The 18,304-nt window shown below is 44.1% G+C and overlaps 1 protein-coding gene across 10 annotated transcripts in view; it reads right to left on the bottom strand.

Annotated features, from left to right (window-relative positions):
• Positions 1–2,728: 2,728 nt before the first annotated feature.
• The window catches only part of RUBCNL (rubicon like autophagy enhancer), a 49,865-nt gene continuing 34,289 nt past the window's right edge, over positions 2,729–18,304 (bottom strand). For 6 of the 10 annotated variants that reach the window (XM_030921915.1, XM_030921916.1, XM_030921919.1 and 3 more), the window contains 6 exons: positions 17,321–17,385; positions 10,927–11,165; positions 10,089–10,150; positions 5,958–6,111; positions 5,252–5,342; positions 3,457–4,000 (listed from right to left, as the gene is read on the bottom strand). In XM_030921915.1, the coding sequence (XP_030777775.1) occupies positions 3,888–4,000; positions 5,252–5,342; positions 5,958–6,111; positions 10,089–10,150; positions 10,927–11,165; positions 17,321–17,385 (724 nt within the window). In that variant the 3' untranslated portion in view covers positions 3,457–3,887. Of the gene's footprint in view, positions 4,001–5,251; positions 5,343–5,957; positions 6,112–10,088; positions 10,151–10,926; positions 11,166–17,320; positions 17,386–18,304 lie in introns of all 10 variants that reach the window. The other 4 variants (XM_030921922.1, XM_030921917.1, XM_030921921.1 and 1 more) reach the window with 1 other exon arrangement.

Below are 18,304 nucleotides of genomic sequence, written 5' to 3'. Positions count from 1 at the left end.
TGTCAAACCCCTTCCCAACACGTCTATCATGCTCCTTCCAGCAGTTTGAATTCTGAAGTCTCGGACAAATGACCACACTCTGGGTGGTTTAAAACAACAGAGCCAGGTGCAGTGGCTCAGGCCTGTAATCCCAGCACTTTCAGAAGCTGAGGCAGGCAGATCACCTGAGGTCACGAGTTCGAGACCAGCCTGGCCAACATGATGAAAACCCGTCTCTACTAAAAATACAAAAATTATCCAGGTGTGGTGGCGTGTGCCTGCAATTCCAGCTACTCAGGAGGCTGAGACAGGAGAATCACTTGAACCCAGGTGGCGGAGGGTGCAGTGAGCCAAGATCGTACCACTGCACTCCAGACTGGGTGACAGAGCAAGACTCCATCTCAAAAAAAAAAAAAAACAAAAAAGCAGGAATTTATTCACTCATAATTCTCAGTGCCAGAAGTTTGAAATCAAGGGGTCAGCCACGTTGGTTTTTTTTTTTTTTTTTGAAGGCTCTGAGGAAGAATCTGCCCCTGCCTGTCTCCGGCTTCTGGTGGCCACCAGCAATCCTTGGTGCTCCTTGGCTTGTAGATGCATCACCCCAACCTCTGCTTTTGTTCTTCCCTCCATCTTCTCTCTTCTCTCAATTTCCCTTTTCTTATAAGGACACCAGACACTAGATCAAAACTCATCCTAATGCACTATGTCCTCATCCTGACTTAACCACATCTGCAAAGACCCTCGTCCCAACAGGACACCTGGAGTTAGGCCTTTAACATATTCTTTCATGGGACACAATTCAACGCACAGCAGTAGCTATTGTTCTAATCCTTGTGTTACAGATTATAAACTGAGACCCAGGGAGTAACTTACCCTGAGATACAGAAAATAGAGGGTATGACTCAGTTTGTAATCTATCTAGACCTCATTATTACCATTTGCCCTTGCTTATACCAGGCCTTTTAGTGGGTGCTTCATTTTCATTTCTAACCCTCATCTCAACTGCAGAGAGTCATATCCCTCATTTTACAGACGCTTAGATAATTTAAATGGCTTCTCCGGTGTCTGAGTCTATTTGTGTTGCTGTAAAGGAATACCTGAGGCTGGGTGATTCATAAAGAAAAGAGGTTAATTTGGCTCATGGTTCTGCAGGCTGTACAAGCACGGCACCAATATCTGCTTCTGGTGAGGACTTGTGGCTGCTTCCACTCATGGGAGAGGGGCAGATGAGCCTGCGCGTGCAGAGACCGTAAGGAAAGAGAGGAGGCAAAGAGAGGGCGGGGAGGTGCCAGGCTCTTTAAAACAACCAACTCTCACGGGAACTAAGAGTGAGAACTCACTCATTACCACAAAGACACCACCAAGCTATTCATGAGGGATCCGCCCGCACACGACCCAAACACCTCTTATTAGACCCACCTTCAGCACTGGGGATCAAATTTCAGCATGAGGTTTGCAGGAGTCAAACAAACCAAACTAGAGAACCCAGAGTCACCATAGGTAGGTAGAAAGTAGCATATTTAGGATCTAATCTGAAGCTGTGGCCAATAATTCTCACCCAGGTCAACACACCAGACGTCTTGGGGATGGCTCGCCCCTCCGCATCCTATAGCCTCTGCCTCGAGATGGTATAACTTCCTCTCTGCAGTTGAGAATCACGACTGTAAATGACACACTACTGGAATTGCCCATGTGAAGAGTGTAGAGGCAGAAAATGAATCACTGACCTTTACAGCACTGCAACTGATGCCTCACAGCGGGTAATGGTCTGACCAGGCATTTGTCTTCTTTCCAGCAGCCAAGGAAGAATTGAACAGAAAACCCTCACAATCAGGAAGACCCATTAAACAGCTATCTATGCCACAACTAATCACTTCCCTACGGGGTGCTCCATGTGGGCTGAAGATCACTTCCATAACAAGTGTCTTCCTGGGAAGAAGCCTCTATTACCACATTGGAGAGGAACAAAGTCTCAGACAAATCCCATACTGCAGTTATTTAAATGACCTCATTCTTCCTCAAAATAAAAAATCAAAAGCATCACTTCCTAGCAACTGCTATGTACCCTTCCTCAATATCAAAGATACGTAACACACACAGGCTCATCAGTGCCTTACAAACACACAAAGCCCGAGCACAGAGCCCTTCAAGCCACGCTCGAGCCACAGCAGCTGCCTGAAATCAACACTGAGGTGAGAAAACACTCCGCCCAATGCCAGTTCTGCAGGTTCGAGCAACACTTACCAGTTAAGGTTGTTTTTACTCCTTTGTCTCGAAAAGACACTACAAAAGAAGCAGGGGCTAAGCATGGGCTTTGGAGGCAGGTGGACTTGAATGCCAACCCCAGCTCCATCATGCACTTCCTTGGGAACCGAGGAAAGTTATTTCTCTTTTCTAGGCCTGTTTCCACGCCTGTAAATGGAGATATAGACATTTACCTCAGAAAGGAATGTGAACATACCACTCCTCTTACCCTTGATTCCTAATAGAGAACATGAGCAATGGGCAAGAATGAAACATTGTTTGAAATCTGGTTTTATTTATTCTGTGTGCCTACACTTCTATAATAGTTAAAAAAGATCTGGCTTAAATGATGAATGTGAGCACAGTTCTGGCAGAGGCATCACGGATGAGAACACACTGACAGAATGAGAAGACTGAATGAAAAGAGACTGACAGAAGTCATTCATTTCTTTCATGTGCTCAGTACTATCCCATTGAATAACACACACACATACACACGGCTGGATGGAGTTAGGCGACAATCTGTAATGCTTCGTTGCCTGCCTGTGCTGTCTGAGAAAATCAAGGTAGGTTTAGTTAGGGCATGTGAATCCCAGGGAATATAACATCCAAGCCCTAGGCTGAAAACCGTTCAGTCTAAAGATATACCATGAAGGGACCCAGCCTCAACGCCCCTTTCTCAAGTAGGAGAAAGTATATAGAAAGTAGAAGAAAAAAGAATAGGCTCACATGTTTCAGGAAAACATATAAGAACTACTAGGAAAAAGAAATTCATAAAGGTTTTGTGATTCATTTAACCTTATTAGTCGATGCCTATGATTTTAATGTTATTACTAGAATCACACTGTTCATTATTTCCCCCAATTTGTTTAAATCTGCAAATACCTTATGTTCAGTTTTACATCTATAAAGCAAGATCCTCGAGGGCAGGGATGGAGTTCTACTCCTGTATCCCTTGACATTACAGCATGTGGAACAGAGACGACCAATACAGGTTCGATTTGTGCCACCTGAAAGAACGCCATCTAGAGGCGGCTGCTTCAAACTGCACTTCAGCTGGATCTACACGCCCTGCTAAGCAACTCCAACTCATCATGAAATAAACCTGCAGAAGAAATGTGTACTCTCTAGTCAAACTCTGGAGTAAATAAAATGTGTATGATTGACACAATCACAAAATGGCATTTAAGTGGAAGTCTGTTTCTTGAAGAAATAAAAGCCAGAACAAACAGATTTGGGGTCATATTTTTGTTCACTGGAAGAACCAAGCAGTTCCATCAAACAAGCATTAGAGGGAGAGAAATTGAGTAATTCATCTTGTCAGTTACAATTCACATAGGTACACACACACACACACACACACACACTGGCTCAACATCAGTTAAACATAACTATTCAAATACAAAAGTATAAAAAACCTCTTTAAAAAACCAATAGCAGCCAAAACAGAACATTTGTAAACAAAACCACTACTATCAACCCTGTGCTTAATCACAGATTCTGCATTCTTTTGAAACATTAAGTATATGCAATAAAGAGAATATAGAGCATCTTTTTCCTTAATATACAATACCAGAAATCTAAAACAATGTCACCAATAATGGACACAAATCGATGTTATCATAAGGCATGTTGAACAGTCTTTTTCACAATACTCAGGGGCATCATGTTGCTGTAGAGGCCATGCTTTCCAGAAGTTTTCTCCTAGCTGTGATCCTCGCACACCGGGGGCACTCGGAGGACTGGAAGCACTGTTTGTGAAAGCAAGCCCTGCACACTGCAAGCAAGGAAGACAGCCGTCAGCAAACAGGCTATCTTGTTTTCTCACATTTCTGCAGACATTCATCTCCATCCTAGGGAGGGAGGGGGTCTGAATTCAGAACCCAGAGTCTCTAAAAAGAAACCAGCCAGGCTGAAACTCACGTTTCAGTAGGTCACGTTTCAGCAGACCTGTTGGACTCTTCCAACAGGTCATGAACAGGAGGCTCAGAGAGCCTGATGTAATGGACGCCGCAGTGTCCCCTGGATCTGCTCAAGCACCGAGGCAGGCGTTTCCCCAATTGCCAAGAGAGCTGGTGGCTGATAACTGCTGGGAAGCCACATTGTTTCTCTAGAAATGGCCCTACATCGAGAAAGCTGCTTTGTCCAAGCTCATGCCCCGTGCCTGGCACCAGCCTGCATTCAGTGACGGATCACTACGTAGTGAGAAGGCTGGCCCCAATTTGTCCCCAGTTTGGAACAATGCTGAAAGGCCACCAAACTCCAGAGCTCCCCATGAGATGAGCTGAGGGCTCCACTGCAACCCACCACTGTTCAACTTCTCCCTCTCCCAGTCTTACTGCCTGCACACTGCCACAGGTATTAAGTTGAGGAACATGAAACTTTTTCTGGCAAATCTCTGCCCCAGAGTCTCTTTGCTGGGGAGCCAGTCCTGCAACACTGCCTAAAGGGTTGGAGAGACAACAACGGAGTGGCCTGAGAGGTGGATATGCCCCTATTAAGGGTGAAGGTAGAGTTCATTACCAGGATCTCTCCCATGAAACAGAGTTTACAGAACACGGGATTCTCTCAGGCACTAATACCATAGAAGGGTCGGCAACCTTTTCTGTAAAGAGCCAGATAGCAAATGTTTTAGACCTTGTGGGTCATGTGGTCTCTACAATAGCTACTCAGCTCTGCCTCTGTGGTGCAAAAGCAGCCAGGGACTTCGCCACTGGGCATGACTGATCCAATTACAAGACAGAGAGGTGGGCATAGGCAACAAAGGGACCATCTCCTCTATCCAAACCCTGCACCAGAAGATATCATCCTTTATCCCTGCCCCACCCAAATACTCCTCCTTCTGTGCCCAAAACTTCATTATCTCCAATCCAACATACAAGCACACACCAGCATGACTGTACTTTAAATAACTGTGCTTAAATTATTAAGCTATCATTCAGCTTAATTTTGTGTTTAAGTTACTAAACTTAGTTTAGTTAATTAGTGAAGCTATTATTAAGCTTATGTTATTAAGTTATTAAGATACCTGAACATCGTCTACATGTTGCTGTCTGAAATGGGAAGATGACAGTCGTATTCTGGCAAAATTCACAAATAAAGCCCTTTCCTTGACACAGCTGTAAAAGAAGACATCAAAAAGTTACAACCTTCGCTTGATGGAGAAGCTGAGTTTTCACTATTACAGAACTTTATAAACATTAGTGTTTGAATGTCTATGATTCCAGCCTCTAGAAAGAAAAGGATGTTGTGTTTTGCAGCAATGAATGGATCAGAATCAAAAAAAAAAAAGAAAAAAATATAAGGTCATCCAATTCCACATCAAAGCAGTTTTAAAGTACCAGAGTAAGGGCCTAATTGTAAACATGCACTCTGCAATCATCTAATTTCATTTCTCATTGCTGCACTACAGTTCTTCAATCCTTCGAGACACAGAGCTTCCTGTTCCATTGAATCCAGGTTCCACATGACTATATCTGGCACTTCAGGGCAGAGTGGGCCTTGAGCAGAACTGGGCACCCAGATGAAGTCCCTTGGTCCAGGCTTGCATCCCGGCTCTGCCACTTACCCGCAGGGGGATCTCAGCTGCTACTTCACAGGTCTGACCTCAGTTTTCTCATCTCTAACTAGGTCACTGGCACTTCCCTCAGGGTTTGTGAGAGTGAAATGAAGTGCGGAACACCCAGCACATGCCCTGTGCGTCGGGAACGCATCTGCTCCTGGTGCACCCTCACCTCGCAGCCGGCCACGTGTGCAAGGGAAGCTTTCAGAATGACCTTGAGTAAGGGTGCCAGCAGCCCTTTCTTGATCCTGGCCAGGTCCTCAAGGGAGAACAGGTGGAGCTCATCAGTCAAGTGTCCCGGCACCTGCTCAAACTCCTTTAATGCACTGCCAGAGAGGAAACAAAGAGGAATTCAGAAACCCACCCACACAGAGGCCGGGGAAGAATGGGGCCAGTTGTTTTCTCTTGGCACTCACGCTTAATTTTTTTAACTCAATTTAAAAAACAAATAGCTCCAAGAACAACAGTGAGCCATGCTCGCCAGCATTCTACATTTTGCAAGTTTGCTTGGAAGCCAGGAAGTTAAAATTCCATGAAAGCTGATTTCAAAAAGCTGAATAAGCAGAGACACATATCTCTTACAGCCTGCCCATGCACACATGGAGCAAAAGAAAACTGAGCATTAGTTTGTTAAGTCTTAAAGAAGGTGTACCTAGTACCCTTTGATTACCAAGTAATCAAAATTCCTATCTTATTTCTTCCAGCTATATTTCAAGTCCATCAGCCTAATGGTCTATCGGCTCAGCTGGGAGAATTCTCACTCACCCAGCAAGCCTGACTTCCAAACGCTCAAGTCAGGCACCGAGCTTAAGGCTCATGCAGCTAACGGCCAGTGGTCATGGTCCCTAGGGCATTCAAAACTTAATCTTCTCCAAAGCCAGCAGGTGTCGACCTGAATTCTCTAAATGGCTAGGAGAAGCACTATTTCCTGCACTTCCAAAACAGCCATGCCCTACACTGGACTTGGCATGCTACAATGCCAAATTCTCTTCAATTCTCCACCCAGCCTGAGGTGCCCACTCCTGCGGCATCCTCTGCCTGAAGAATCCCCAATCCCTCTTCTTTGCTCCACCTTACTCTTAAGCTCAGCCTTTTTCTCCTGGAATCCTTGCTTGCTCTCTACCCCACGTCACTCCTGAGCTAAATGCTGCCTCTGTTTGTATCCTCATGGTGCCCTGACACATGTCTAGCATTCAGTGCAGCAATGATTGGTTTGTGCTGACCATCCCCCTGGACTTAACACAGATCTACCAATTTTTTTTATCTGAAGCCCAGAATGGATATTCAATAATTTTTGCACAAGGTAGGAAGTATAGGTATTGTTACATGTTGTGGATGAAAGGACTGAGGCCCTGAGACCAATGCCATGCCAAGGTCATGAAGCAAAGGCTCAAAACCAAATGACTATAGAACACATGCTCCTGGCCAGGCGCGGTGACTCAAGCCTGTAATCCCAGCACTTTGGGAGGCAGAGACAGACGGATCATGAGGTCAGGAGATCAAGACCATCCTGGCTAACCTGGTGAAACCCCATCTCTATTAAAAAATACAAAAAAAAAAAAACTAGCCGGGCGAGGTGGCGGGCGCCTGTAGTCCCAGCCACTCGGGAGGCTGAGGCAGGAGAATGGCATAAACCCGGGAGGCGGAGCTTGCAGTGAGCTGACATCCGGCCACTGCACTCTAGCCTGGGCAACAGAGCGAGACTCCGTCTCAAAAAAAAAAAAAAAAAAAAAATAGAAAAAAAGAATACATGCTCCTTCCCCCCAAATTTAATTAAAAAGCAATACATTGGCCGGGCGCGGTGGCTCAAGCCTATAATCCCAGCACTTTGGGAGGCCGAGACGGGTGGATCACGAGGTCACGAGATCGAGACCATCCTGGCTAACATGGTGAAACCCCGTCTCTACTAAAAATACAAAAAACTAGCCGGGCGAGGTGGCGGGCGCCTGTAGTCCCAGCTACTTAGGAGGCTGAGGCAGGAGAATGGCGTAAACCCAGGAGGCGGAGCTTGCAGTGAGCTGAGGTCCGGCCACTGCACTCCAGCCCGGGCGACAGAGCAAGACTCCGTCTCAAAAAAAAAAAAAAAAAAAAGTTAAAAAAAAAAAAAAAAAAGCAATACATTATCATTAAAGATTAGAGACTGAAAAAACACTTTTAAGCTAAACCATTTATTTAAAAACTCTATGATTTCACCAACTACAATAAATAATCTTAACTCCCTTGAGTAACCTATGCTTTTTCCACTTAAAAATCTCTCTCTGAATGAATTCATGCCTAAGTCTTTACTGGTTGCATAGTAGTCTATTCTATGGACATGGTATTAATGTAAGTACTGCCCTATTATGAACAGCCAGTAGATTTTTAAAATAATTTCAACTTTTATTTTAGATGTGGGGGTATGTGTGCAGGTTTGTTACATAGGCATATGGCATGACACTGAGGTTTGGAGTACCAATGATCCCATCACCCAGGCAGAGAGCATAATACCTCTTAATAGACTTTTAATACCTTTTCTTATTTAAAAACAAAACTAGTAGTTTCAGCACTTTGGGAGGCTGAGGCAGACAGATCACCTGAGGTCAGGAGTTTAAGACCAGCCTGGTCAACATGGTGAAACCCTGTCTCTACTGAAAATACAAAAATTAGCCAGGTGTGATGGCACATGTCCATAATCCCACCTACTTGGGAGGCTGAGGCACAAGAATGGTTTGAATCTGGAAGGCAGAGGTTGCAGTGAGCCAAGATTGTGCCACTGCACACTAGACTGGGTGACAGAGCAAGACTGTCTAAAAAAAACAAAAACAAACAAACCAAAAAAACTATACTTTAAATCTCTGCCTATATCCATCAGTACGTCCTTAGGATAAACTTCTAAAAGTAGAATTTCTGAAGACCATGGTCCCACTTGGTTAGACATGCCTCCCTATAAGGGGTTTTAAAAGGCCCCTGGTATACTCATGGTCACATCCACCCTTATTCACAATAGCCAAGGAGAAGCAACCCTAGTGTCCATGGATGAAAAGATGGATTAAAAAAATGTATATACATACAATGAAATATTATTCAACCTTAAGAAGGAAGGAAATTCTGACACATGCTGCAACATGAATGAACCTTGAGGACGTTATGCTAAGTCAAACAAACCAGTCACAAAAAGACAAATACTTTAAGATTCCACTTGTATAAGGCAAGTGAGTGGGTAAAATCATGGAAACAGAAAGTAGAATAGTGGCTGCCAGGAGTTAGGCTAGGAGGAAGAGGGAATGGGGAGATGTTAAAAATGGGTTTTAGTTTTGCAAGATGAAAAAGAGTTTGGGGAGCCGGATGGTGGTGATGATTGCATAAGGATGTTAATACTTTAAAGCCACCAAAGTATATGCTAAAAATGGTTAAGATGGTAAAGTTTATATGTATTTACCACAATTTAATGATGACAATAATAATAATAAAAAGGTCACTGGCTAGAGTTGTTTCATCCTCCAGTTAAACCATTCTTAATGAGTTAAATTCTCCATTATCTGGTTAGGCTGTGTCCCCACCCAAATCTCATTTTGAATTGTAGCTCCCATAATTCCCATGTGTCATGGAAGGAGCCTGGTGGGAGGGAACTGAATCATGAGGCACGTCTTTCCTGTGTTGTTCTCGTGGTAGTGAATAAGTCTCACAATATCTGATTTTTTTTTTTTTTTTTGAGACGGAGTCTCATTCTGTCTCTAGGCTGGAGTTCAGTGGTGCGATCTCGACTCACTGCAACCTCTGCCTCCCAGGTTCAAGTGATTTCTCCCGCCTCAGTCTCCCGAGTAGCTGGGACTACAGGGGCACGACATCACGCCTAGCTAATTTTTGTAATTTTAGTAGAGACGGGGGTTTCACCATGTTGGCCAGGATGGTCTTGATCTCTTGACCCCGTGATCCACCCACCTCGGCCTCCCAAAGTGCTGGGATTACAGGTATGAGCCACCGTGCCCGACCTATCTGATGGCTTTATAACGGAGAGTTCCCCTGCAAATGCTCTCTCTTTGCCTGCCACCATGGTTGTGAGGCCTCCCCAGCTATGTGGAACTGTGAGTCCTTTATAAATTACCCAGTCTCTGGTATGTCTTTATTAGCTACTTGAGAACAGACTAATGCATTCCACCATTGGCTTAGTAATTCAAAGAGACGGCATGATTTCCCAAGGAAAACCATGAGGTCATCACTGTGCTAAGAAGCCCTGTGTAATGGGGGAGCCAGACGCAGAAGGCACTAATAGGATTAGCAGATGAATGGAGGGAAGGCAGCCTGTCCCAGCTGAGAATAGTACCTGTCAGCAAACCTACAGGTCTTCAACAGCTTCTTGATATGGAAGAGCTGTTCCTGAATTTCCTAATGGGAGAAACCAAACACAAGGAAAGTTAAACGTAATAAATGACACAGGAAAAGTGCAAGTCAAATTTAAATATTTCTAACCTTGAAATGCTGCATTTGTATAAAACAAACCTTGAAAGCAAACAGCCTATACAGCAAGGCTTCATAACTGAGTCCACTGATCCACAGATTGTGTCCTGGATGGATCCAGGTTTTGTAGAACCTAAAACTTACAGAACTTTGGGGTCTTCTTCAAGAAAAACATAATACTAAGTATAAGATTCAGTGTGGGGTCCTGGAAAGAGCCTGTGCAGGAGAGGGGTTTCAAAGTGTAAGCTTCACTCTTTTTTTTTTTTTTTTTGAGACAGGGTCTTGCTCTGTCACCCAGGCTGGAGTGCAGTAGTGCAATCTCAGCTCACTGCAACCTCCGCCTCCTGGGTTCAAGCGATTCTTTCTCCTGCCTCAGCCTCCCCAAGTAGCTGGGATTACAGGCGTGTGCTACTATACCCGACTAATTTTTTTTTTGTTTTTTGTTTTGTATTTCCAGTAGAGATGAGATTTCACCACGTTGGCCAGGCTGGCCTCGAACTCCTGACCTCAGGCAATCCGCCCACCTTGGCCTCTCAAAGTGCCAGGATTACGGGCATGAGCCACCACACCCAGCCACTTCACTCGCTTTATGATCCATTTGCCTCTTAGCGGATGTATCTGTGGGTTCCCTAAGCTAGCGTGATGTGCATTTCCTGCCACAGGACACTTCCAATGAGAGGGATGGGGTTGGGCCTGCGGCTCACCTTCACTCTGCCCAGCTCCTTGGCTTTCGCATACAGGCTTCGGCCAATGCTCAGCAAATTGAAAATGGGCTGGTGCCATATGCTGTCCAGCAGCCGTTTGGAGAAATTGCTGACGTAGTACTTCTTGAAGTCCCACATCATCAGGATTCGGGCAGGGATGCAGGACTCTGCATATGAGTGGCAGCAGTCACAGAAATACTTCCCTAGGTATTCGCAGTACCGGAGCCGCTTCACAAACTCTGCCAAGCATACCAGAGGGTGAGTGCTGCACCTGGTGCTGAAAACCTATCCTGGTCTACCCCCGACTTCCAATTCCTATGCAAGATGCAAAGACTCTGATGACTTGCTTCATGATAAAGCCATACTCAACCTCACGACAGCTGGGAAGGCTCCGGCAGAGACTTGGGGAATCAAATCACGGCCATTCATGAGCTCTGCTCTTGTGGAACAGATGTCGGAAAAACAAAACCTTCCCAAAATACTCCTGGATTTGGAAGATGGAAATTGCAAACTGCAGTGTGGCAAAAGGAACATTCATTTTAGGATCTGGAAATCTGGGTGGGAGTCCAGACTCCTTTCACGAGCAGGAAGACTGAAGGCAGGTTGTAATCTCTTTAGGCTAACTGTTTTGAGACCACAGAATGTGACTCAGAACTGGATTGAGTGATATTACACATATGAAAAGTGCTCTATAAATTGTGAAGCAGTATATATACAATGTTAGGAAGCGGCATCATAAAGATCCCTTGATAAATCAATGAGAAAAAAATACAAAAATGCACAAAGGATGGGAATAGGTAATTCATGGAAAGAAGAAATGCAGATAACAGAGAAAAACAATCTCAGAAACAAAGAAATGCATATTTTAAAAGGGAGGCTGAGTACAGTGGCTTATACCGGTAATCCCAGCACTTTGGGAGGCCAAGACAGGAGGACTGCTTGAGCCCAGGAGTCCAAGACCAGCGTGGACAACATAGTGGGACCCCATCTTCACACACACACACACATACACACACAATTAGCCAGGCAATGTGGTGTGTGCCTGCAGTCCTAGCTACTTGGGAGGCTAAGGCAGGAGGATCGCTTGAAGGTGGAGGCTACAGTGAGCCACCATGATGCCACTGCATTCCAGCCTGGGCAACAGAGTAAGATCCCGTCACAAACTGATGACAAATAATAACATGAAATTGAAATGAAATGAAAGAAAAGTGAGATACTCTGTTTTGACTCAGCCTGTCATAAATTTAGAAGACCCAGAACTGGTGCAGTATCTAGAGAAGGGCACTTACGTCTAGCACTGATAGAACTAATTTATAGGAAGACATTTTTGTGATAGACTTAAATTCTTACATGTGCAACAGTAATCCTGCTTCTGTGACTCCATCAGACAGAAGTGCTAACAGGTACACACAGTGACATAAAAAGATATTCATTACAGCACATTTATAATAGGGGTGGCAACCAAAATGTCCATCAAAAGGCAATTGATTAAGTGTGGTGCACTCAACATGAAATGCCGCACAGCCCATAAAGTACATGGAAGAGCATGGGAAGTGGACATCCAGTTACAAGTAGGTATAATGTGATCTCAATTTTATTTAAGAACATATATATAAACATACACATAAACACATATGCACTGTCTAGATCTCCACCAACAGTGACTATTTCTGGAGGGTAGGGGAAAGAAGAAGTGTTTGCTCTTTATACTTTTTTTTTTTTTTTTTTTTTTGAGAAGGAGTCTCACTCTGTTGCCAGGCTGGAGTGCAGTGGCATGATCTCGGTTCACTGCAACCTCTCCCTCCTGGGTTCAAGCGATTCTCCTGCCTCAGCCTCCCCAGTAGCTGGGACTACAGGGCGCACCACTATGCCCGGCTAATTTTTGTATTTTCAGTAGAGATGGGGTTTCACCATGTTGGCCACGCTGGTCTCAAACTCCTGACCTCAAGTGATCCGCCCGTCTTGGCCTCCCGAAGTGCTGGGATTACAGGTGTGAGCCACCACGCCCAGCGCACTTTTTAACCTACTAAAATAAACACTCACTGACCGCTTTTTGAAATGTCTCTAATAAAATACACTAACAAACAAAAGGTATAGAAACAAATGCGACAAATACCTGTGCGCTCACCACCCAGCTTCACAAAGAAAACAAGTCAGTTGAAGTCTCCTATGTGCCCCTCCCTCAACACTAGGTTCTGACATGAACCAAGTTTGATATTTATCATTCATAGTTTGAGTCATGTATGTCTTTGTAATTGAAATATCATACAGCATAACACAAATCTTAGTTGCCATATATTGGGAGGATTAATGAAATCATGAATGGGAAAGCAGTTGCTGTAGAACCTGTACACTGTAGATTCTGAAGATCATTTCCAAATAACGGCTTTAAAAATAAACAAGGCCTGGCCGGGCGTGGTGGCTCATGCCTGTAATCCCAGCACTTTGGGAGGCCAAGGCAGGTGGATCACCTGAGGTCGGAAATTCGAGACCAGCCTGACCAACATAGAGAAACCCTGTCTCTACTATAAATACAAAATTAGACTGGAGTGGTGGTGCATGCTTGTAATCCCTGCTACTTGGGAGGCTGAGACAGGAGAATTGCTTGAACCCGGGAGGTGGAGGTTGCAGTAAGTCGAGATTGTGTCATTGCACTCCAGCCTGGGTGGGCAACAAGAGTGAAACTCCATCTCAAAAAAATAAAAATAAAAAATAAACAGGGCCTGGCTGGGAGTGACCAGAGAAAGGAATCTTACTGAATACTTACTCTGTGCCACAGATCTGTTCAATGTTTTATGTTTACTACGTCATTCTATGCTCGAAAGTCTGTGAGAAGGGACAGTTATTTCCCCTATTTCATTGATGAAAGCACAAGACACTGAAGTTACGCAACACGTAGGGACACACGAACAGTATGTAGCCACGCAGGATTCCAACCCAAGCCTGGACTGCCAAAGCTCCAGCCCACAGCCACCATGTCCCACTCCTCCTCTGCTGCATTCGATGGCGGGAAAGGGAGAGGGAACTAATGCCTTTGCACATGTCCAAATTGTCCCTCAGACCCAGGTCACACTCAGTTGATGTTTAAAAGCAAACAAATAGAGTTGTTTTTTGTTATTCATTATAGTTATGTTCTATAGAGTTGCCATGAACACTGAATTAGTCAATACTGAACCACTGCTCCTGGGGGAAATTCAGGGTTAGGCACCTGTGAGCTTCTGGTAGAAACAGTTTCATCTACTCCTCAACACACACTCAATATCCATTCACTCACTCATTAAACTTTATTGAATACATGCTGTTATACTATCAATACAGAATACACTAATGCCCATCTTTTTTAGTTTCCTAAGTCCTTTAACTAAAACAGAACAATACAAAGTGACCTAAACCAGTGGTTCTTGGCCAAGCGTGATTTTTGCTTCCCAAGGGACATTTGCAAATGTCTGAAGCCATTTTCAGTTGCCACTGGGAGCTGCTTCTGGCATCTACTGATGCTGCTAAACATCCTATAGTGCACAGGACACCCCCCACGACAAAGTCCATGGTATTGCACTTGAGAAATCCTGCTCTAAAACACAATTGTTCTCATTTTATGAAAAGTCAGCGTCAGGGGGTAGGGTGGAAGGGAAATATTCTACGACAGAGATGTCCAGTATAACTTTCCATGAGGATGAAAATGTTCTATCTCTGTGCCGTCCAATACAGTAGCCATGAGTTACATGTGGCTATTGAGTACTTGAAATGTAGTTAGTGTGACTGAGGAACTGAATTCTTAATTTCAATTAATTTAAATTTAATTTTAAATAGCCACATGGGCTAGTGGCTACCATACTGCATAGTGCAGTTCTAGAACAAAGCTAACTAAAGAGAAACAATGACTAAATGTGATGTATGAAACTTGATTGCACACATCAAGTCTGCAATCTTGATGGAAAAAAATCGCCATAAATGATACCTTAAGAACAACAAGCACTAGGAAGTAGATAATATAGAGAACTGTTTTTAATGTTTTTGGTGTGATAACTTGTTTATTATCCTTATTGTTGGGACATACTGAACTAGTAAAGGGTAAAATGTCATGTTTGGCGTGTGGAAATTGAGGGAGACTAAGGAAAACACGACAACTACATTCAACATGGAATTCTGAATTGGATTCTAAAACAGATAAAGGACGTTGTTGAAAACCTGGTGAAATCTGAATAAAGCCTGGGGTTTCATTAATAGGACTGTACCCAATGCTAATTTCTCAGGTTGAATAATTATACTATGATTATGTAAGATGTTAGCAGTAGAGGAAGCTGGGTGAAGGGTGTACAGGAACTCTCTCTACTATTTTTGCAACTTTTCTGTAAGTCTAAAATTAACTCAAAGTCAAAAGTTAAAAAAATTTATCCTAGAAGCTAGAGGAAGTTAACAGGAAAAGCCCAAAATTATTTCTATGCTGTCTGCAATCTGTGCTCCGCCTACCTCTGTGGCATGTTTTCTCCTCCTATTCTTACTCTCTGCTCACACAGGGTTTCTTTTACTTGCCGCAGGCCCTTTGCACGTGACAAACACCGCTACTTCTGTGGGCAATCAGTTTCTGATGAAACCTCTTACTCCCAGCTTCTCAAGCTCAGACGAAGTTCCCCTGCTGTAAATCCCACAGCACTCTTGACTCTTTTGTTACATACACTTACTTGGCTGATGAGTGTATCTTCCCTAAAAGATAAGCAAGCTCCCTGAGGGCAAGGCCAATGTACAAAAGTGCAGACACACATCTCCATACCTGAACAAGACACACACCTCCATACCTGAACAAGCTTAGGGAAGTAACAAAAAGTTGGTGGAATGATAGTCATACGTGTACAGTTTCTGACTCATGCATTAGGTATTTATGGAAGTGCCAGGATACAGTGGTTAACCAAAGAGACATGTTCCCCACTAGATGTGCTGGGAAAATGACTCATTCAAAGAAAATCAGCAACAATGGTGATGCCCGTCAGGCATTATCATCCAGTGTGGGAGAGGAAGCCCAGATCGATTCCTGCTTACTATTTTTATCTCTTGAAATAGGAGCTCCTCATAGTCTTTTTCCTTCAAATACTGACTATCAAAGGCTAAGGGAACTCATGCCACAAAGCTCCTCCTTCCAATCTTTTGCAGGTCAGACATACAGGTACCATCAGAGCAAAACAAGTGATTCCCAGTCTCAAGGGGTAAACTTGCATTTCTGACTGAGGAAAGCCTGAGCACTTTTTTTTTTTTTTTTTTTTTTTTTTGAGACAGAGTCTCACTTTGTCGCACAGGCTGCAGTGCAATAGTGCGATCTTGACTCACTGCAACCTCTGCCTCCTGGGTTCAAAGAATTCTCCTGTCTCAGCCTCCCGAGTATCTGGGATTACAGGTGCCTGCCACCATGCCTGGCTATTTTCTTTTTTTTTGTATTTTTGTATTTTTAGTAGAGATGTGGTTTCACCATGTTGGCCAGGCTGGTCTCAAACTCCTGACCTCAGGTGATCTGCCCACCTCGGCCTCCCAAAGTGCTGGGATTACAGGTGGGAGACACCGTGCCTGGCCCAGGAAAGTCTAATCTTCTAGGCCTCAGTTGGCCCAGGAATGATCCTCTCAGGCTACCTCCTCAAATTCCCTCAGAGAAGTTTGGCTAGCTCCTTGGTAAGTCATTCCTTTACTCAACAAATATCTTTCGAGGACCTACTACATGCCAGGCCCTCTTCTAGAAGCTGGGACTAAAGTAATAAATATAACAGACAATACATCTGGCCTCACAGAACTTATAATCTAGTGTTGAAGACAGATAATAAGAAGACATATTAGTAAAATATAAGAGACTATTTTACAAAGACTGTGCTAAGAATAAAAAGAAGGGGCTTCTAAGAAAATGTTGTGCAAGAAAATAAAGAAAAAAAATAAGGCTGGGTAATACAAAGTGTACATGGGATTGTTTGTGACCAGCAGTGGGGCAAGACAGGCATTTTAGATAGAGCAGCAAGGGAAGACCTCATGGCTTTGGAGTGAAAATGTGAAAGAAGCAAAGGAATCAGTCATGGGGGTGTCTGCAGGGAGATCATTTGGGGGAGAGAAAACCACAAATGCAAATATGTCAGAAGTGAGCCTGGCATTTTGAAGGGGCAGCAGGAGGCCACGTGGTTGGAGCTGATGCCCAACAGGGAGAGAACTAGGAGGCTGGTCCTGGTGTCCTCGGTCCTAGTTGGTCACACAGCCTTGTCAGTCATGATGGTCTCCTCATGAAAAAGAGGGCAACTTCTGTGAAGCCTTTATAACAACTTCTCATCAAAGGCGTCTCTCACACAAGCAATGCGCTGCCCTACTTTGCTATTCTTGACCGTGCCATCACATAATAAGCAGGCGATCCATTATCCGTACTTACTAGGCTCTATCGGAGTTCCACAGCCGGCACAGAAAAAATTCTGGGCTGCTACCACAAGGTCCCTCCTGAATACAAAAAATGATACTAGTTACATTTCAGAGAAGGCCAATGGAATATTTTTCACTAATTAGAAAAGAAATGGCCATCGTGATACTTTTCTCAACTAAGGGCCTTAACTTTGTCACCTTTCATTTGGGAAAGAAACAGATTTATTCAATACAATTTTCTAGTTGAAATCTCTGAGTCTTTTAAAACTACAACTAATTTTTATTTTTATTTTTTCCTGAGACAGGGTCTTGCTCTGTCACACAGGCTGGAGGGCACTGGCATGATCATGGTTCACGACTGCCTCAAACTCCTCGACTCGGCTCAAGCAATCCTCAGCCTCCTGTGTAGACAGCTAGGACTATAGGTACACGCCACCATGCCCAGCTAGCTTTTTTTTGGCTTTATTATTTATTTTTGTAGAGATAGGGTCTATGTTGCCCACGCTGGTCTCGAACTCCTGGCCTCAAGTCATCCTCCTACTTCGGCCTCCCAAAGTGCCAGAATTACAGGTACGAGCCACTGTGCCCAGCCTTAAAGCTACGTCTCTTTAAAAGCTTCTGCTAGGCCAGGCGCAGTGGCTCATGCCTGTAATCCCAGCACTTTGGGAGGCCGAGGCAGGCAGATCATGAGATCAGGAGATCTAGACCATCCTGGCTAACACGGTGAAACTCCGTCTCTACTAAAAATACAAAAAAATTAGCCAGGCGTGGTGGTGGATGCCTGTGGTCCCAGCTACTTGGGAGGCCGAGGCAGGAGAACAGCGTGAACCTGGGAGGCGGAGCTTGCAGTGAGCCGAGATTGCACTACTGCACTCCAGTCTGGGTGAAAGAGTGAGATTCTGTCTCAAAAAAAAAAAAAAAACAAAACAAAAAGCTTCTGCTAAAACCAAAGCAAAAGTCAGTGTCACTGATAACCCCAAGGGGTTTTTAGGGAGGG

This window comes from Rhinopithecus roxellana, chromosome 18 (assembly GCF_007565055.1).
Source record: "Rhinopithecus roxellana isolate Shanxi Qingling chromosome 18, ASM756505v1, whole genome shotgun sequence".
In the NCBI taxonomy this organism is placed as follows: Eukaryota; Metazoa; Chordata; class Mammalia; order Primates; family Cercopithecidae; genus Rhinopithecus; species Rhinopithecus roxellana.
This window is presented reverse-complemented; position numbering and strand designations above follow the sequence as displayed.